This window comes from Camelus bactrianus, chromosome X (genome assembly GCF_048773025.1).
Source record: "Camelus bactrianus isolate YW-2024 breed Bactrian camel chromosome X, ASM4877302v1, whole genome shotgun sequence".
NCBI lineage: Eukaryota > Metazoa > Chordata > Mammalia > Artiodactyla > Camelidae > Camelus > Camelus bactrianus.
Window position 1 is genome coordinate 38462077 of NC_133575.1, and position 22672 is coordinate 38484748.

Here is a 22672-nt window from a genome sequence, read left to right on the forward strand (position 1 = left end):
AGTGTCGGTTTACTGCTATACTAAATACCACTCCTTGTATAACTGAATTGCTTTGCTGGACACCTGAAACTAACATTGTAAATCAACTACACTTCAATAAAATTTTTTTTTAAATACCACTTCTGGTTTGGGGTTTCGCAGCAGACCACAAATATTCAAATGTCCAAAAGAAGGCAGGAAAGGGGGAAGAGAACAGATAAACAAGCAAACAAAAACAAAACAAAACAAAAACCCAGGAAGGATAAACAGAACAACCTCCTTTCCCAGTAACCTGATAGGCCTAAATACAACCATGTCAATTATTATATTACATGTTAATGGCATAAACAATTCAATTAAAACATAGAGATGCACAAGCAGATAAAAAGCAAGGCCCTACTAAATTGCTACACACAAGAGATATACTTTAAATATAAAGATCAGAGATTTTAAAAGTAAATGAATAGAAAAATTATACTATGCACACAAAAAACATAAGAAGGATGGAGTGGATGTTATAAATCAGACAAAGTAAACTTGAAGACAGTATTACCACAGATAAAAGGGAAATGTCATATGATAAAGGGGACAGTTCCTTAGAAAGATATAACAATTATAAATATGTACGTACCTAATCATAGAACCTCAATATACATGAAGCAAAAATTGACAGAATCATAGTAGGAAATTTTAATACACCTCTTTAGTTGATAAAATGACTAAACCAAAAAAAAGAAAAAAGAAAAAAAACAACCCAGTAAAGACACAGAAGGTTTGAACTCCACTGTCAACCACCTTGACCTAAATGACATCTACAGAACACCCCATCCAACAACTGCAGAATATCACAGGCTGGACTTTAAAACATATCTCAATAAATCTTAAAGGTCCAAGGTCATACAGATTATATTCTATGATTACAGTTGAATTAGATTACACATCAATTATAATGTGATATATTAGAAACTCCCAAATATCTGGAATATCTGGAAGTTACACATCATACTTTTAAATGATTCAAGGGTCAAAGATGAAATCACAAGGGAAATTAGAAAATATTTTGAACCAAATGACAATGAAAATAGATCAAAATCCACAGGACTGAACTAAAGGAATGCTTAGAGGGTAATTTACAGCTTTAAATGATAATATTAGAAAAGAAGTACATAAAATCAATAACCTAAAGTTTCTCCTTAAGAAGCTAGACAAAGAAGAGCAAAGTTAATACCTGCTAAGTAGAAGGAAGGAAATAATAAAGAACAGAAATCAACCTTATTGGAAATAGACAGTAGAGAAAGTCAACAAAGCTAAAATTCAGATCTTTGAGAAGATTGATAAAATTGACAAATCTCTAGCCAGACTGAACAAGATGACTAGGCAGAGGAAACAAATCACTGATGTCAGGAACATATGTGGGGTTATCAACAGAGACCCTACAGACATTAAAGAGATAATAAGAAAGCAGAATGAACAACAACTTTTGGCCAACAAATCTGACAACACGGATAGGCTGGGTGGAGGGAGAAGTTGAACTCTGATGCAGGCCCAATACTGCCACAGTCAACTCCTTGGGGAGCTCTAAATGGCCCTTTAGAGTTATCCCAGGTTGGGTCTAGATGGTCCTGCCTTTATACCCCCATATTGATCAGTCATTAAATGTGGGCCACCCTGGGAAGGAGTATGACCACGAGTGGGGCAGCTCTCTGCAGTTGAGACAATCCTTGAAGGAGCTGACAGCTGTCTGCCAGTAGCAGCTGAGGGACTAAGCCCTTCATTGAAGGGGGATCTGGGTGATGCATCAGGAACACTTCCTTTCAAACCAGGTCCACACTGTCAGTGACATGACAGAGTGGACTGAGGGAAAGACAATTAAAGGCATGATGACTTATTAGAATAATGGATGAAAAAATAACAGCATTAATATCTACCACCCACTGTGGGTCAGGTGCCATGGGAGGAACCAAAGGTACTGAAAGAAGATATAGTTCCTGTCCCTGTCCTCAGTGGGAAGAGGCACAGCAGATAGCATGAAATGAAATCTCACATGAAATATGTGTTATAATAATGTCAACAGGAGTGAAGAAAGGTAAACAATTCAGTCTGCTTTTAGCTAGAGGTGGAGGGTGAGTGTGTGTGGGGGCTGGATTTCCAGTAAGGTTTTAGGTAACATTTTAGCATCTCTAAGACAAAAAAGGGTTTGTACAGAATGTGGCCTTTGAGGTGTTCTTTAAACATTGTCCTGATTTTTTTTAATGCACCCAGTGTTAGAGTATCATTTGGTTTAGAAAAATATGATATACACAAGAGATCTTCTTCTAAAACAACTGCTAATGGAAGACATATCTATGTTACTACAAACAATATATTTTTCCCAGAAACACTTTTCCTGCCAAATATGTGCTGTATCTTAAAAACAATCATTAAAAATATCTTTGGGACAACCTTCCCACTGCCCTCAGAAGATATAATGGAAATCTATAACAAACAATGTTTATTTAGGATATTTTAATTTATAGACACTATGTTGGAAATGTGTTTATGAAGTAAAGAAAAGAATTTCCCCCTACCCCTTGGCTATGAATATAGGACCTCTCAATAAAAAATGGCACTTCATTCAGTTATCTCAGATACAAATCTTGGAACACAGAATCCCAAAGAACTCAGGGACCTCATACCCTGAACACAGTCCTCCAAACCTCACATTTGACCTCACATTCAGAACAACAAATACCAAAGACTCTATCTTAAAACACAAATATTCAATGAGTTTAGAGACCTCATACCTTGACACGAACTCCCAAATACCTCAGATTAGAAACTTGGAACACAGAGACCCAAAGACACCTCACATACTAAATTTAGACTCCAAAAGCCTCAGAACCAAACTTGGGACAAAAACTCTGAAAGAGTTCAGACACTTCCCACACTGATTTACCTTATTACACCCAATTCCCTCATACCCAAACCTTGGAACAAAGAATCTCAAAGACTTCAGAGACCACACATCCTGAATACAAACCTCAAATACCTCAGACTCAAGTCTTGAGGTACAGATCCTCTAAAAGTTTTCAGAGACTTCACCCTGAATAGAGTCTTTAAAAAGCTCAGATTCAGATCTTGGGAGGGGCTCTAAATGAGGTCAGAAACCTCATTTCCTAAAACCATCCCCAATTGCCTCAGAATCAAATTTTGGAACACAGAATCCTAAAGGGCTTAGAGACCTCACACCCAATACAGACCCATAAAACCTCAGAATCAAACCTTGCAATATAGACCCTGAAAAGAGTTGAGAGACATTACATACTACAAAGAGACCACCAAAGACCTCAGGCTCAAATCTTAAGACAGACCCTCAAAGAGTTCAGGTATTACATGCCATTAACTCAGATCTCCAGTTACACAGAACTGAAACCCTGGGACATAACAAAGGTGTTCAGAAAATTCAGAGGCCTCACACTCTGAATAAAGACACCTAAATAGCTCAGAATCAAACCTTGAGACACAGACCACCCCTCCCCCCATAGATTTCAGAGACCTCCCAACCTGAACAAAGATTCCCAAATACCTCAGACTCAAACTTTGGAATACAGACTCTCAAAGATTTCAGAGGCCTCATATCCTGAATATGGACTTAACAAATACCTCAGACTCAAATCTGGGACAGAGACCCTCTCAAAGTTCAATGAGTAATACTCTGAACACAGTCCCTAAATATCTCAGACTCAAATCTTAGAAAGAGCCCTAAATGAGTTCAGAAAACTCGCACTCCTGGAAACTCCCCAGTTACCTCTGAACCAAACCTTGGAACACAGACCATGAAAGAATTCAGACTTTACGCCCTGAAAATAAACCACCAGATACTTCAGACTCAAGTCTTGGGAGAGAGGCTCAAAGATTGGAGAGGTCACACCCTGAAAAGAAATCTCTAGTTACCACCAACTCAAACTTTAGAAGGAACTTAGGCCCTCAAAGAGTCCATAGACCTCATACCCAGAACATGAATTTTCAGATACCTCAGACTCCAATTTTGTGACAAAAACCCCCAGGAGATCTGAAGCCTAAAATTCTGAATACAGATCCCCTCAAATATCTGAGATTCAAACTTAGGTTATTGAATCTTAATGAGTTCAGAGATTTCACTGACTGAACATAGAACCTCAATACCTCACATTGAAACTTTAAACCACAGATCTTAAAAAAATCTGTAAGTACTTATACCTTGAACACAGACCCTGACATCAAAAACTCAAAACACAGAACATAGACACTCAAAGAGTTCAGGAATCTGACATCTTAAACACAGACCTACAAATGCATCAAGTTGAAATCTTAGGCAGACCTCAAAGACTTCAAAGATAACTTTAAAGATGATCCCCAAATACCCAAAGTCAATTCTAAGAAAAAGGCCTTCAAGGAATCAGATACCCCACACCTTGTACACACAGCTTAGGAGACCTCAGACTCTGACCTTGCAACACAGACCCTCAATGAATCAGAGACCTCATATCCTAAATACAGATTCCCCAAGTACATTCATTAAAAGTTTAATATACAGAACCTCAAAGAGATCGGAACTCACAGTTTAAACACAGACTCTCAAACTTTAGACTCAAACCTTGGGACACAGAAACTCAAAAAGATCAAGGGCCTCACATCCGGAACTGAGTCATCAAAAAACTCACTAGCAAATTTAAGATACAGACCCTCAAAAAATTCAGAGATCTCTTGCCTCAAACACCTCAGACTAAAACCTTGAAAAATACACCCTCAATGAGTTCATAGAGTACACATCCTGAACACAGACTCCAAAACACTTCAGCCTTATACATTGATAGACAGATTCTTAATGAGATAAGGGATTTCACACCCTGAATTGAGAACCCTAAATTCATAAGATTCAATATTGGAACACAGATATACAAAGTTTCAGAGACCACACCATCTGGACACAAACCCTAAATACTTCACACCCAAACCTTGGGACACAGCCGTCTAAAATTTCACAGGCCTAATGTGCTGAACCCAGACTCCCAAATATCTCAGACTCAACCCTTGGGAAATAGACTCTATAAAATTTCACATACCTCATAGCTTGAACCATGATAACAATACCTCCAACTCAACACAGGCTCTAGAAGATCTCAGACACTTCATAGCCTCAACACAAATCTCCAACTACCACTGACTCAAAAATTGGAACACAAGCCATGAAAGAGTTCAGGGACCTCACATCTTGGATACACACCCCCAAGAGCTCACACTCAAACCTGAAATGCATACACTTTAAAATTTAGAGATGTCACACCTGAATACATACTCCCCATTACCTCAGAAAATATGAGACATAGATCTTCAAGGTATTCAGAGACCTAACACTCTGAACAGTAACCCTGAAACACACCAGACTAAAATCTTGAGATATGGACAATGATTATAGAGACTGAACTATTGGGAACACAGACTTCCCAATACTTCAGACTCAAACTTGGAACACAGATCATCAATGTGTTCAGGGACCTCAAACCATGAACTCATTTCCCTACACATCAGGGTCAAACCTTGGAACAAACACTCTCAAAGAGGTCAGAGATCTCTCATCCTGACCACAAACCCCAAAATACTTCAGGTTTAAACCTTGGAGCACAGACAATAAGTTCACATATCTCTTACACCATGAAAATTGCAAATATCTGCTTCAAATGCTGGAACACAGGCCCTCAAAGAATTCAGAAACTTCACATCCTAAGCATAAATCCCCAAATGCCACAAACTTGGCACATGGACACCCCGAGAGTTCAGAAAACTGACACCTTGAGCAAAGAGACCAAAAACCTCTGAAGAAAACTCAGGACACAAACTCTCAAAAATTTCAAAGACCTCTCACCTTGAACACTGACTCAAACATCTCAGTTTCCAATCTTGGAGTGCAGACTCTGAAACAGTTCTGTGACCACTTACCATGTACACAACCTCCAAACACCTCAGAACCAATATTTGGAACCCAATTCCTCAAGTGTTCATAGACCTCAGACCCAGAATACGAACTTTCAAATTACTTCAAACTCAAGTGTTGTGACACAAAGCCTGAAAGAATTCAGAAGACCTCTTAACTGAACACAGACCACAAATAACTCAGATTCAAATTCTGGTCACAGTTCCTTATAAGTTAAGAGACCTCACTCTTGCTCACAGAACCCATATGTCTCATATTCAAGTATGAAAACACAGATCCTAAAGATTTGTGAATACTTGTACCCTAAATACAAACCCAAATACCTCAGATTCAAACTTAGGAACACAGACTCTCAGGGAATTCAAAGACTTTATACAGACCACAAATACCTCAAACTCAATCCTATGAACAAAAGAACTTTAAAAAGTTCACTGACCTCATACTCTGAATATGGACCCCAAAATACTTTAGATTCAAACCTTGGAGCATAAATACCTAATAAGTTCACACTCCTCTCACTCCCTGAATACAGTCCTGCAAATACCTCAGAGACAAATCCTGAAGCATAGGCCCCCCAATAAGTCAAAGTCTTCACACCCTAAATTTAACCCCCCAAACATCACAAACTCAAACTCAAATGTTGAAACATAGAACTTTCAAGAGTTCAGAGACCCCATACCTTGAAGAGAGACACTAAAACCTCTGAAGCAAACTTAGGACAAAAACCCTAAAAGAGTTCAGAGACCTTGCACTCTGAATACTGACCCAAACACCTAAGATGCTAACCTTGGAACACAGAGCCTGAAAGAGTTTTGCACCATGCAATTTGAATATACACCTCAAAATATCTCAAGTGGATTATAGACCTTCTAGAGTTCATAGACCTCACACCTAGAACAGGATTTCCAAACACCTCAGACTCCAACCTTGTGACACAAATCTTCAAAGAATTCAGAGATCTCACACTCTGAACATAGAACCCATATGCCTCATATTTAGATATTAAAACACAGGCCCTAAAATATTTGTAAATGCTTATTGTGAATACAGACCTCAAATACCTCAAACTTTGAAACACATTTTCCCAATGACTTCAGAGATGAAAATCCTAAACGAAGAACGACAAATACATCAAGCTCAGAATTTTATGTCATAGACCCTCAAAGAGTTCAAGACCTCACACTCTAAACACAGAATACCAAATACCTCAGACTCAATCCTATGAAAAAAAAAAAAAGACTTTCATAAAGTCAGTGATCTCACACTCTAAACACAGACCTCCAAATATTTCACATTCAAACATTGGTGCACACTTAATTAGTTTAGAGATCTCTCACTCCCTGCTCAGAGACCCCCAAACACATCTGATTCTAAAGTTGGAACACAGGCTCTCAAATATTTCAGAGATTTCACATTCTGAAGACAAATACCCAAAACCACCCACACCCACACCCACACCCCCCCCCAAATCCTGGAGCACTGATCCTCTAGAGTTTAGAGACTTCACACTCTGAACTTAGATACCAAAAGAAACTTCAGAAGCAAACTTAGCAAACAAACCCTCAAAAAGGTAAGACACCTCCAACCTTGAAAAGAGACCACAAATGCCTCAAATTAAATTTAAATTTAAATTTAATTAGACATTAAATTAAATGTTCAACCTTGGAACACATACCATGAGAATGTTCTGCATCATCACAACCTGAACACATACCTCCAAAACCAGTGATTCAATTTGGAACCCAGACCCTCAGTGAATTCATAGACCTCAAGATCTTACAAACACCTGAGACTCCATTCTTGGGTCACAGACCTTTAATGAGTTCAGAGAACTTATTTCTTTCAAAAATAACCCATATATGTCATAAAAACACTAAAACACAGACACTAAAAGATTTGTGAGTGCTTATACTCAGAACACAGATATAAGATACCTCAAATCTTGGAATGTAGACTCTCAAAGATTTCACAAAACTAAAACTCTAAACACAGATGTGCAAATACATCAAATTCACTATCATAGGACATAGACCCTCATGGACTTCAAATACCCTTACCTGGCAACACAGACCCTCAAAGAGTTCAGAACTGTCACACTCTGAACACAGACCCCAAAATCTCAGATTAAAAATCTGTACCAAAGACCAGTGATTTCAGAGCCCTCACACTCTAAACACAAATCCTTACGTACACCAATTAAAATTTGAAAACATGGACCCTCAGAGTTCAGAGACATCCCAATCTAAACATAGAGTCCCAAATACTTCAGACTCAAACATTGGATCACAGAACCTCATAAAAAAAAATCAAGGGCCTCATGTCCTGAAGTTAGATACCAAATAACATAGAAGCAAACTTACGTAACGATCCCTCAAAGAGTTCAGAGACTTCATATCTTGAACACTTGCTCTAAATACCTTAGACAAAAACTTTGAAAATTACACCCTCAACGAGTTCAGAGACTTCTCACCCTAAACACTGACCCTGAAATACTTCATACTCAAACAATAGAAGACAAACCCTCAATATCATAGTCTTCTAACTCTGAATGCAGAACCCCAAATCTCTTAGATTCAGCCTTGGAACACTGATAGAGAAAACATGAAAACAAAGACACTAAAAGAGTTGTGAGTGTTTACAATCTAAATACTGACCCCAAATACCTGAGACTTAAACTTGGAACATAGACCCTTAAAGGTTTCAGAGTACTCACCCTGAACACAGACCTGCAAATCCCCAGATTCCACCCTTAGGACACAAATCCTCATAGAAGTCGAAGAATTTACATTCTAGACCTAGAACCCAACACCTCAGACTCAATCCTATGAAAAAAGTACTTCAACAAGTCAGAGGCCTCACACTCTGTAAAGCACTGCAAATATCTCAAACTCCCACTTTGCAAGACAGACCCTCAAAGATTTTGGAGCTCTTCCATCCTGAATACAGACATCATGTTCTAAGTAGTGTTCCAAGCACCACAGACTTAAACCTCAGGACACAGAACCTCAAAAAAGACCTCTGAACTCAGACACCAAACAACATAGAAGCAATCTTAGGACACAAACCTTTAAAGGGTTCAGAGACCACACACCCTGGACACTTTCCCCAAATACTTCAGACTAAAACTTTGAAAAATAGACCTTCAGTGAGACTTCTTACTCTGAACACTTAGTCCAAAATACTTTATAATTAAACAATGGAACATAAACCTGCAGTGATAATACAGATTTCACAGCTTGAATTCAGAACCCCAAATCCCTGAGACTCAGCCGTGGAATGTAGACAGTGAAAGATTTCACAGACCTCACATCTGAACAGAGACCATGAACATCTCCCAGAGAATAAACTCCAGAGGCCTCACATACTGAACTCAGATTCCCAAATATCTTAGTTAAGATTAACACTTGGGAGACAGATCCCATAAAATTCCAGACATCTCACAGCTTGAACACTGACACCCAATACCTCCTCCAACTCAAACGCTGGAACGTAGGCAGTATAAGACTTCAGAGATTTCCTATCCCCAACATAAATCTCCTAATACCAAAAACTCTACACTTGCAACAGAGACCCTCAAATTATTCAGAGACTTCATACTCTGCTCATAGATTTCCAAACACTTCAGACTAAAAACATGAAACAGAGATGCTCAATGCTTTCAGAGATCTAACACACAAACCCAGATCCCCGTAACATCAGACTGAAACCTAGGAAGGTAGATCATCAAAGTGTTTCATAACTTTAAGCCCTGAACTCAAAGTCCCATGGAACCCAATCAAACTTTGGTACTAACTCCCTTAAAGCACTGAGAGACCTCATATCTAGATCATAGACTCCCAAATACTCCACATCAAACTTTGGAGCACAGAGAGTTAATAAATTTGGACCCCTGTCGCACCCTGATCACAAACTGCCAGAACCCCTGAACATAGACCCTCAAGGAATTTGGAGAGCTCACCCTCTAAACATAGATCCCCACATATCTCACATTCAAACCCAGGGACACAGGCCTCAACAAGTTCAGAGAATGTACACACACAACACAGACTTCCAAATCCCTCACATTCAAATCTGACTTTCAGAATTTCAGACACCCTTCTTCCTGAATACAGACCCCCAAATATATCAGATTTAAACCTTCATAAACTGACAGAGACCCACAAGTACCTCATATTCAGATCTTACAACACAGACCCTCAGAGACTTCAAATCAGACCTTGGAGCACAGTTGAGAAGTTTGGACACCTTTCACACCCTGATCACAGACCCCTCCAGAATCTCCGATTTAAACCTTGGGACACAGACCCTCAAAGAGTTCAGAGACTTCAAACCCTGAATAGGGATGTCTAAATAACTCAGACAAAAAAACCTGGGAACTCAGAACTTGAAAGATTCAAGGACTTTACTCTTTTAATGCAGTACAAAAACACCTCTGAAACTTAGGATCCAAGCTTAAAATTTCAGAGTCCACAGCTTGATCACAGACCCCCAGTTACTTCAGATTGAAATCTTACAGTGCAGACCCTGAAACAATTTCAGAGACCTCACAGCTGAACCACAGACTAGCACATTTGGACTGACCCTGAAAAATTTCAGAGAACTTGAGCACACATGTCTAAGTATCTCAAACTCAAAACGTGGAACACACGCCCTTAGAGAGACCAGAGACCTCACACGCTGAACATGGACTTCCAAATACCTTGGGCAAAAGACTTGGAACAAACACCTTCAAAGAATTCATGGACCCCACTTCCTGTACACAGACCCCTTAATACCTCAGACCCAACTGTGGGACTCAGATGTTCTCAAAGTCTGAAGACATACACACCTGAACCCAGTCCTCCTAATCTTTAAGACTGAAACCTCGGAACAGAAACAGAAAACCTCAGGGCCCTCAAACCCTGAATACAGACCCTTAAACAACTAAAGCTGAATCCTTGGGACACAGACCCTCTAAAAGTACAGAGACCTTAGGCCATGAATGCAGACCTCAAAATGCATGAAACTTAACTTTTAGAAATAGATCCGCATAGATTTCAGAGACCTCTCACCCTGAACAGAGATCCACAATGACCTGAGATTCAAACCTTAACAACAGAAATCCTCAGTGACTTCAGAGACCTCACAGTGTGAACACAAACCACTACTCAGAGTCAAAACAAGATCTTGTGGTAGCTCACAGAGAAAAAAATGTGACAATGAATATATATATGTTCATGTATAACTGCAAACTTGGGCTCTAGACTGGAATTTGACACAACACTGTAAAATTATTATTGATCAATAAAAAATGTTAAAAAATAAAATAAAATAGTAAATCTTTGTTTAAAAAATAAACAAAACAAAATAAAAAAAAAAACTTTGACTCACAGACTTTAAAGAGATCAGAGAGCGCACACTCTGAACACAGACCTCCAAACCCCTCAGAATCAAACCTTAGAACAGAGACCATCAAAGTTTCAGAGGCCTTGCATCCTGACTATGGACCTCCAAATAACTCCAACTGAACCCTTGGAACATACACCCTCTAAAATTTCAGACGTTACACTCTGAAAACAGATCCCAAATACCTCATATCCAAAACTTGGGGCACAGATTCTCTAACAGCTCAGAGACTTCACATGCTGAACACAGACCCCTGAATACCTCAGACTTAAAGTTTTAGAAACAGAATTCCACTGATTTCGGAGACCTCTCTCACTGAAAAGAGACCTCCAAAAATCTCAGAGTTACATCTTGAGTCACAGACCCCAAAACAGCTGAGGGATTTCACATTTGGTACACAGACTACGAGTTGCGTCATATTCAAACATTGGGAAAGGCCCTGAAAGAATTCAGTGACGACTCCTATCTCAGGCCCAAACTTTCAAACACACACCCTCAAAGGGTTGAGAGACAGTACAACTTGAACGTGGATGTCCACAACTCAGACAGAAAGCTTTCAACACATACCCTCAGAGAGTTTAAGAACTTGCCCCTTGAACTAAGACCTAAAATACCTTAGACCCAAACTTGGGACACAGATCCTGTAAAATTTCAGAGACCTCACACCTTGAATACAGGCCCTCAAAGTATTCACAGAACTCAAAGCCTGAGCACTCTACATTAATCAGATTAAACCATGGGACACACTTCAAAGACTTCAGAGATACCACACTGTGAATACCAATACTCAAATCTCTCTGACTCAGACCTTGAGCCATAGACTTTCAAAGAGTTCAGAAACCTGATACCCTGACCACAGTTCCACAGTTACCTCAGATTCAAACCTTGGGGCAGACCCTCAAATCATTCACAGAAATCTCCCCTGTGCACAGACCTCTAAGTACCTCAGACTTACACGGAGAAACCTAGCCCTCAAAGCATTCAGAGACACCCCCTCCTGAACACGAACTCTCAAACACCTCAGATAAAAATACTGGAAAACATTCTGAAGAATTCCAAGGCCTCACTCCTTGAATACAGACACTAATACCTCAGACTCAAATTTGAAACAGAGACCCTCTAAAATTTCAGAGATGTCACACACAGAACACTGACCCACATAATTCAGATTCAATCCTTGGGATACAGACTTCAAAGGGACCAGAGATCTCAAACCCTGAACATGAACTCTAAATACTTCACAGAAAAACCTTGGAGTGTGGTCACTCAAAGTGTTCAGGGGCCATACTCCTTGAGCACAGACCCCAAATGCCTCAAACTTAAAGTTGGCACACAGAACCTCTCTTCACTCCTTGAATACAAATCCCCATGTAACTCATATTTAAACCTTACAAACCTGAACTCAAGATTTGAGACCTCACACTCTAAACACAGATGAAGTATTCAGAGACCTCATACTCTCAACACTGATTCCACATAACTCAGATTCAAACCTAGGGACCCAGAGATGGTAAATATCTGGGTGGATATAATAGATGTCTTTTCTCCTCCTGGGTTCTTTAAAATATGTTTGACACTTAACAGCAAAATTTATAACATTTTCTGATGCAGTTTTCAAGTATGTAGCTGTAATATATAAGACAACTATAGCATAAAAAGGGGCTAGTCAAGAGGCCTGAAGGTGGCAAGTTTCTACATTCAAACTGAAGTGACAAAACATTGATTCTAAGAAGAATGTGAAAAGTTAAATATGTATTTTGTAATTCCTAGAGCAACCATGAAAAAACTATATGCAAGATACAGTTAAAAATCACAACAAATTTATTAAAATGGAATACTGAGTTTTAAATCACCCAGAACAAAGCAGGAAAGGTTAAACAGGAATGAAAAATGGAGGGAACAAACAGAAAACAATAAAATGGTAGATCTATATCCAAACATATCAATAATATATTAAAATTAAATGGTTTAAACACATCAGTTCAAAGACAGAGATTGTCAAAAATAAAAACCATGACCTAACTACATGCTGTGTACAAAGATAAGGATATTGGTGGGATAAAAATAAAAGGATGACTGGTTTCAGTGTAGAAAGAACATCACTTTCATCCTCACAACAAGAAAAAGGCTGGGCAAACTGGAAATTAAACACTTTTCTTGAAACCACTGATGAGGTACGTTTTCTGGGAAAACGACTAACCTGAAATGTAGAGAGACAGGCCCTGATAGGGAGACACAGAACCTGAGCATTGATTCTCCAGGACAGATGTCTCTGAATGTCAGATAAGCCAGGAAGAAAAGTAAGATGAAATTTTTAACAAACTGCTAAAGGCTGAGTGTAGGCTAGTGTGAGAATGTGAGGCCCTAGAGGCTGCAGACATGGGACTTTCACACCTGCTTGCATGCTTTTTCTGTAGACTGTCACCAGGCATGGACAGGGAAAGCTGGGGAGAATCCTGAGAAGACTGACAGCACCCACTGCTGAAACTCTGCTCAGGACCATCTCTTCAATCTCCCATACAAAACAAAAGCCTTCATTTGTCTGCTGAAGACCATCAAAACCTGTTGCCTGAGGTCACTGGGTGGAAACCCACTGCAGCTGGGAGAAAAACCTGGAGGATTTTTTTTTTCCTAAAGAAATAATTAGGGAAGTGGGCAGGGAATGATTCATGAGGACGTTTGCTGCAGCATGGATGATAATCGAGAATGAATGTGGGGGACATATATATGGAAATATATGCACTGAAATGACAAATAGAGGTTTTTAATGAATGCTCAGATTCTAAGTTTGAGTCTTAATTCTCCTCTTTCTGGCTTTATGGATTTTTTTTTACAATGAGCGTGAATTACTTTAATCATCATAAAACCTTATTATTCATTAAAAATGCAAATTCAGGTGCTAGCGTGGTATCACTTTCTTCCATCAAAATAGCAGAAAAAGAACTATTGTTATACCCAACAATTGCAAAGGTGGAAGAAAACAGGCCTTCTTATACACAAGCTGGAGTGAAATGGTTTTTCACATCTTAGAGTCATCTAGCAATACTCATTAAAAAGACCATGAACAATCAACATAAAACACACACATAGACACATGTCTGCTTAAAACAACCACAGGATCACACGAGTGTTTTACAGCTTTTTTGGTACTATTCAACCATAATGAATGAACATCATTCTATAGCAACACATGTTGATTTATCTAATTCTTCACTGGCTGCAAAACTTCCATTGTCAAGTTTTATTGCAATTCGTATGAGCAAGTACATTACTGAACACACAGGCACTTTTGAGTTTTCACTTCTGCAACTGTTGTGTATTTATTGTAGTCTACTTGGATGAATATACCTTTAGGATGAGTTCCAAAAGGCAGATTGCTGGGAAGGGGTGCTTAGTGCATTACCAATTGAGAGACAAGAGTGTTAGGAGTTTCTCAAGGAATCTAAACTGACTCCTTCCCCACCATCTAAAGGGGTGGGGATGGGTTGCACAAGCTGTTGGGGCTCAACAAAGACACCCCTCACACAGGCCAGCTGCTCTCACTCTCCGAGGCTGGCTGTTGGAATTTCCCCCAACTTCAGCTGAGGGTGGTGGTTGTGGGTAGTAATTCTCCCAGGCCTGGCCCATCCCCAGATCTTCAGGTGCGGTACCCCAGGCCAGAAGAAGGCCAGACAGGGAAGAACAGAGCACTCCCACCACCACTGCCTCCCTCTGGAGCACACACCTGCAAGTCGGTAGGTAACCCTGAATTTTCTCCTCCTCCAGATATTGGAAATGGGCTGGGTCATCACCCCACCCACCGCCCAGCCACAGCTGCCACCTCCCCATGGCTTCATGATGGCCTCATATCTATGCATTCCGCTCCCAGCTGGCCCAGGTCGCATTTCCCACATTTCTCCCATTGGGTTTCTGGACAGTCTGCACAGAGCTCACCTTCTGCCCATGTGCCACCTGGGCCTTGACCTCGACACCTGCTTTACTTCACACTGGGCACAGTCGCTAGTTCCCACTCTTGATAATCATCTCCAACTGTGGCAAACAGATGACTAAGGGGTCTTTTTTTCTTCTGCTAATGGGAGGAAGGGGAGGGCCGAGGGACAGGAGGGGATGCCTTGTGGCTCCCCTAGCAACACTATTACTGCCAGGTGTTAATTCTACCCAGAGTCAGGTGACCTTGTGCTAAGATTTAAATAATGACAAAGACAGTGGGACTGGCCAATTCTTCAAGACTGAATTATTTGTAAGGAGCCGGTATTACTTGTGCCATAAAACAATATGAAATGATATCTACAACCAACACAACGATACAAACAAGGACTTGGGAGGACCTGATTGTCCTTGGTGAGAATGCTTGCTCTGCTCTAATGCTGCCTGAGGATGAGTTACCTGGGAAGGCTTGTGGCACTGGGCAAATAGAGGTTTCTTTCTCAGTTCAGGCTCCAAGCTCTCACACAAAAAGGACCCCATCTTCCTTCCAACTTCTTCACAGTGTCCTGGAGAAATCTGATCCTACTCAGAGAACACAGCTGCTGCATATAGACCAAGCACCAAGGTCAGGGAGACAGCTGAGCTGCAAGAGTCTTTCCAGGAGACAAGAGGAACTGACTAAGAGCCAGCTGAAAGCACTTTGCATGAGGAGAAACGTGAGACTGAGGTTAGTGCCCATAGTTTATGCTGATTAAACAATGTGAGAACTCAGCCCTTCTCAATAAATCTTTATTTCATGCACATAAAGATCTGAGTTGCAGAAGCAGCCCCTGATTAGGTGTTAAAAGAGGTTATCCCTGATTGGTGAAATCAAGAAAGAATTATATATTTACACTTGGCTCTAAATTGACTCCACTTGGCTCTAAATTGACTCATCTTGTCTGTATGAGAGGATGGGGGAGAGGGAGGGAGAAAGGGAGGGATGTGGCAATTCTATTTCTGCCACAGGGGAATTTTCTAATTCTTCAAAGAATGTGTGTGCCTCTAAAGGTAACCTGCAGGGTTTGGGAACTGCCCTGGACATGCAAGTACAGAAAGGGTTTTTTTTTGTGGGGGAGGGGTGCATAGGGGGGAGTCGGGAAAGGCAGGGCAAACTCCTCCCTGTCCTGCAGGTACCCACCCGCCTGTGTTCGCCCAAAGCAGGAACAGTTGGCTGCTCTCCTTCCCCTCCCCTCCCCTCCCCTCCCCCCTTCCCTGACAGCAGAAAACCAGACCACCTAGGTAATGCCAAAGCCCTGTGAGGTGCACCAGGTGCAGGAGACCTACAACCCTGAGGACTGCATTGTATCTTCTGGGTTACCCTTGGAGAACCAGGTGTCTCTGGAGCCCTGGAAGCTGCTGACTTCAGGAAACAAATCATACTTACTGTCTGAGAGAAGGGTTGGTGATGTGGTAGTGCTGGTAAACTCCAAATCCTCTCACTTCGTTTGGGACCATCCTGCACATACACAATGCTATGCAACCAGCTGTTTCTAGTTAATACCTTAATGTGAGCAGTACCACTATGAAAGCAAACATTCAGCATTAGTTTTGATGGGCAGCCGTATTGCATTTTCAAATGTGCCAACAAGTCAGTGACCACGTTTGTACAAATTAAGCTGCTTTGGAAGTCCCACATATCTAAATCTTTGTTCACATCCAAGACAGTTTCCTTAACACATGAAGTTCTAGAAGTAGAATTGCAGGGTCATTGAATGTTTCAAGGCTTAGGCTTTAAGGCTTATATATTGGATTTATCAATGCTTTTTTTTTTTTTTAACATCTTCTGGATCCCTCTCGTGCAGAAAATGGTTTTGCACTCTTTAAGAGCCTAAAAGCCTTCACACATCTCTGGGGAGACTCAAGACTCTCTTGAGAGCCACTGAGGCAGCCGCCCTGAGAGGAGAATTTGGAGGGTTCAATCGGCAGGACTGGGAACGTTCTAGATACAGAAGGACTGAAAGATTTTTTGCTGTGGATAAGGAAAGGACAAGCCCCTTTCGGGACTGGGAAGCAACACCCTCTTCCAGGTGGGGCGGGGCTTCTACCTGCTCAGGGAGGGGGGCCCAGGTGACACACATATTACTGCGCATGACCACGGGCGCTATCACACACACCTCAGAGGCTTGGGTTCAGCTGGTGGAGTCGACTCCGCAGAGGTCGTGTTTTGGCAGCAGCGAAAGGTAGGTACCCTTTCCATTCTCTTTCTGATCCTCCACCAGGCTCGCTGCTGTCTCGCAGGTGTAAGTGTGAATATTGAGTAGCTGTGACGGGGAGCCAGTGGGATTTGGGTGGGTGGGTGGGTGCAGCATGATACCTGGCTTCCAAGGAGGAAGGTCTTCGAGGTCGTTGTCTTTTCTCTGTACAAGCATCGCGGCTGCTATGGCTCTTTGTGGTGGGGCTGGGACAAGGGAGGATGGTGGGCAGTGGAGCGGAGGGTGTCAGATGAAGATGGGGTGACTCTTGGGGAGCGTTATATGAGGTATCCGAGCCCTGGAGGCACCAGGAACTGCCGACAGACCACAGATACTGGGGTCCTCTGGGGTCCTGTGGAGGGCGGGGAAACCGGCCCACAACGGCACAGGCGAGACCCAGTGCGCATGCCCGGGGCTGCCCGCCTTTCCATCGGCCCTCGGCGTGCAGCGTGTGCAACGCGTTCTGGGTGCCGAGCTGCGCATATCGCGTCTCACCATCTGGGCTGTTTCTACTCGGCTGCAATCACCTGGTAGGTCCACAGATCCGTCCTTCTGGGAGTATAAATGTGCATTCGTGTGAGGTGGGGGCCAGCGGGCTTCGGGCGGGTCGGGCAGTGCGATCTGTGTCCTCTGAAGAGGAGGGTCCTCGAGGTCATCGTCCTCCTCATAGGTGTCTTGGCCACCTTGGCTCTCAAGGTGGCAGTGGGAAAGACGGGATGGTGGGAGGCAGGAGGCAGGGGGTCAGGTGAAGATGAGGTGAGTCTTGGGGGCGCTGTTGGTGGTATCTGGAGGCCCTGGAACTGCCGACAGAAGAGGGGATCCGGAGTCGGCAGTGGGGAGGTGGACCTGGTTATATTTTACAAAAATCTCTCCATATTGGAGAGTCCGGAAGTGAGACTGAATCTCTAGGAAAGTCGTACTTTTTTTTTTTTTAATCAAGTGCTCTGCCAGGTTGGCTGTGAGAGAAACAAAGGGGTTTTCAGATAGCCTTATTTGATGTGATTAGAAAGCAGGCAGTTATTATTAATTCAAGATTATTTTGGAAATCTCTCCAGATGTAAAAAAGAATTTCCAATCAGCAGTTGGCCATGGAAATGGTCCAGTATAGTCTTTTTGTTTGTTTGTTTGTTTTAATTACATTCTCCAGTTCACCATTTTCTACTTTCAGTGTGAAACATGAGTGCACGAGTGAGATCAAGATCTAGAGGAAGGGGAGATGGTCAAGAGTCTTCCAATCTGGTTGAACCTGTGGTTGTGAGTGCTTTAACATCCTACTTTCATTGGCAGAAATTAATAAAAGAAAATCGAAAAAGTGGTTGAACCAATATATATCTGTTGTATAAAGGACTTCCTTGCTGAGAATGGGTGAGAAATGAATCTCATGACTGAGACATTGAGCGAGGAGACTTAGTTTCTGGTGTTGCCTGGAGATATATATATATATATATATATATATATATATATATATATATATATATATATATATATATATATATATATATATTGTCAGGAGCCTGGAAATCGTCCTTATGACTTCCCTATTGTGCTTATTAATAAGCAGATAATACACAGCCCAGAAAAGATTAAAATGGTTTCCAGAATTATTGGTCCTTGCAGATAACTCCTTTCTTAGAGTATTTTTTATATAGGAAGAATAACTTTATTAAGAGTGCTTACAGAGAAGAGTATAGGAAAAGCCTCTTCAGATTGGTGATTAGTTACTTCCATTTAGTATGTATATTTGTACCTTCTCTTGTCATAGTATTAATAACAGTGCTTTTTATTTGCACCTACCCTCCCCCAAGACCCCGAAACCAGGTGGCAAAAAAGCTGAACAAGAGGAACCACCAACTGAGAATCTGGACTTCGAATCTGGACAAGAGAAAGAAGAAGGAACATCTGTGGTTCAAGGTGAAAAGCGGATGGAGGGATAATTTATATTTCATTTGTGATGTTATACTAGTAACAGGTATAAAGGGTTCCCTGAAAATTGGCTGAAAACCTATGTGGTAATGGAAAGGTGTAGTTTGCAGCTAACTGCATTTCCTCTCTGTGATAAGTTTTCCCTCTTTCAGCATTTTACCCATCCATGTTTTAAACTGTTTGGAATGCTTGGAAAATACAGTCCTTGTGAAGGCTCTAAAATAGCAAATCAAAGGAAGCAACATTAAATTTAGGCAAAATTATACACTATTTTCCTAGTTAAACTTGGTCTTCTTGGAATATTGTTTTCAGGGCTTCTTGAGTCATTGCATCAAAAGTTTAAGGAAGCCTAGATATATTTTGGTTAGATCTTAGATTGTAATTAAATTTTTTTTTTCATAACAGAGAAATAAAAAATGTGAAATCTTTTCCTGGCTGCTGTTAAAATTAATATTTTTGTCTTCCTGAACCAAAATCAGGTTATCACATATTCTTTTTTTTAACTTTTTAAACTTTTTTTAGAAAATTTTAAAACATACAGAAAAGTTATAAGAAAGCACAATGTACTTCTGTATCCTCTTTACCTTGATTCACCAGTTGCTAATAGTTTGTCATATAGTTGCCCTCTCGAAGTGTTAATACACATATTATTATTGCTAAAGCACTTGAGAGTAAATTTCAAATGCAACTCTTTCCTAAGTAATTCAGTATCTCCTAAAAACAAGGATATTCTCTTACATAACCTAGTACAGTGATCAGATTCAGGATATTTAACACTGATAAAATTTTATTATCTAATACGTAGTCAATTGGCCTAGTAATATTTTTATAGTGTTATTTTTTCCTGACCCACGATCCAATCCAAGACCACCCATTGCATTTAGTTGTCATCTCTCTTTGGACTCCTTTAATCTGGAAGTGTTCCTCAGGCTTGTCTTTCATGATTGACATCTTTTGGAGTCCAAGCCAGTTGTTTTGTAAAATGTTCCTCAGTGTGGGTTTGTCTCATCTTACGATTTTCTGTCTTGAGTTCACAATCTTGTCAGAGCAGTTCACGTAAACAAATAGCTGATCTAATGAGGTAAGTGGAATAGCAGAAGTGTATATAGGTTACAAAGGTGACAACTAAGTTTTTTTTAAACAGTTTTAGAAAAAAAACCCCACATTTTGTAGAGGGGGTAATATATGAGAAACACAACTTCTCCATTTCTATCAAAAGCTCTTTAGTTCTCATTGCATTTTTATGCATCACATTTATTACAACGTTAACCTACAGAGCTTTATTTAATAACATTGATTTATGGTTTACTGCTTTTATTAATAACTCTCTATTTATGAACCTGGATTGGAAGGTTCAAGCCAGGAAGTGGGTCTGGAAAAGACTGGGGATGAGCGTGGAGATGGCCCTGATGTGAAAGGGAAGATTCCACCTAATCCAGAGCCTGCTAAAATTCCGGAAGCAGGTATGTTATCTTTTAAGAATGCAAGTCATGTAGTTGTTCTTTTCTACAACATTATTATACTTTCATAACAAATCCCACATACAAAGACTATTTGAAAAAGTAGTTCAGACACCAAATGCTTGATTCAAAGACAGTATCAGGGAAAAGTGAATTAAGTCAAGTCCATGTTGTTGAATTATAAAACATGAAAGTATTAGTACTTTGGAGTAGAAGTCCTTTAAAACCTAAGGAAAGTGATCAGATACTTTTTAAAGTACATAAATTATTTAACAAACCCCAGTGCTAATTGGCTATCTAAACAATACAGTAGTGTTGATTTTTTTTTAATTTGCCAGAACTTGTTCTCAAAAATCATTTCATCTTTTAGATTCCAAAAAATAATACGGATCTGTATGTTTTGGCTTTTCTGGGTTGGTTGGTTGGTGTTTTTTTTTTTTTTTTTAATTGTGAGCCAGGCTGAGAAATGGTAGTATTTTCTCTCACATTTTAATGTCATCTCTAATGGTAGTGGCTTAAAACTGGTGTGACCATGTAATTTTTATCATCCAAACTGGGATAATCTAGAGAGTTCAAGGGGGTGCCCTGACTACTTACACCAGGACAACTAGTGCGAATGGAACAAATGGCCACCCTGCTATAAATAGGCCATATAAAGGTTGCACTAGATCAATGCAGTATTTTTGCACAAAAGAGCCAAACCAAATGGAATGCTGTTCTTTGCCCTCTCTTTAAACAGTTCCAAGTATGGTATTATTTTAGCTAATATGTATAATTAGAAAAATATTCAAAATTAATGCATTTGAGTTAACACTGAGATTGCTTGCTTGGTTTTTTTTTCTTGTTTTTTTTTTTTTTTTTTTGCTTCTTGGAGTTTTCGTTTGGTTGATTTTATTTTAACTAAAATTACTGACAGTTTTTGCTCTCTACTTAGATTTTCTTTAAATAGACTCATAGGTTTTAATCTGTTCTAGGTTTGATAAATCTATGTTTCTTCATACCACCAAAAAGAATGATGCCCTTGAAAAATTAGTGCTCACGTGCCTGAAAATGTACATTAGCATAGAAGCCCGTGCAGTAGTTAGAATTCTAGTTTTAGTTTCATCTTATAAAACCAAAACTGTATTGTTCTTTGTGTACCTTTATTGTCATTTAAGTGAATTTCTGCTAAGTGATGTACAACTGTTATGTTTATGTTTTAGGTGATGGACAATAATAAGTTAAAAACAAGAGAAGCTGAAGCCATGCATGCTGTCATTATCTTGATAATTTAGCTTGTTAGATTCTCTCAATAAAGATTTAGTTTTCTTGGGGCGTCATGCACATCTTTGGTTCAGTCTGTTCCTATATTCCCTGTGTCGTACAATATATCCATGTAGCTTATTTTATACCTATTAGTTTGTTCCTCTTAATCCCCTACCCCTATATCGCCCCTCCCCCTTCCCTCTCCCCACTGGTAACCAGTAATTTGTTCTCTGTATCTGTGAATTTTTTTGTTAAATTCACTAGTTTGTTGTATTTTTTAGATTTCACTTATAAGTGAGATCATACAGTATTTATCTTTCTCTAACTTATTTCACTTAGCATAATACCTTCCAAGTCTGTCCATGTTGCTGCAAATGGCAAAATTTCCTTTTTTATGGCTGAGTAGTATTCCATTGTATGTGTGTGTGTATATGTATGTCTTTGTATACACACACACACACACACACACACACACACACACCCCACTTCTTTATTCATTCATGTTGATGGACACTTAGGTTGCTCCCATATCTTGGCAATTGTAAATAATGCTGCTGTGAACATTG

At 40.1% G+C, this 22672-nt stretch overlaps 1 protein-coding gene across 2 annotated transcripts; it reads left to right on the plus strand.

Annotated features, from left to right (window-relative positions):
- The first annotated feature begins 17357 nt into the window (after positions 1–17357).
- LOC123617717 (P antigen family member 4) lies at positions 17358–22184 on the plus strand. Of its 2 annotated transcripts, none has more exons than XM_045518799.1 (5): positions 17358–17466; positions 18647–18732; positions 19284–19389; positions 20754–20864; positions 22064–22184. In XM_045518799.1, exons 2-5 carry the CDS (start codon positions 18655–18657, stop codon positions 22075–22077), a joined length of 309 nt encoding a protein of 102 aa, XP_045374755.1. In that variant the 5' UTR covers positions 17358–17466; positions 18647–18654; the 3' UTR covers positions 22078–22184. The 2 variants fall into 2 exon arrangements, with proteins under 2 accessions (XP_045374755.1, XP_045374754.1); XM_045518798.2 differs by lacking the exon at positions 17358–17466 and adding an exon at positions 17731–18008.
- The last annotated feature ends 488 nt before the right edge of the window (positions 22185–22672 follow it).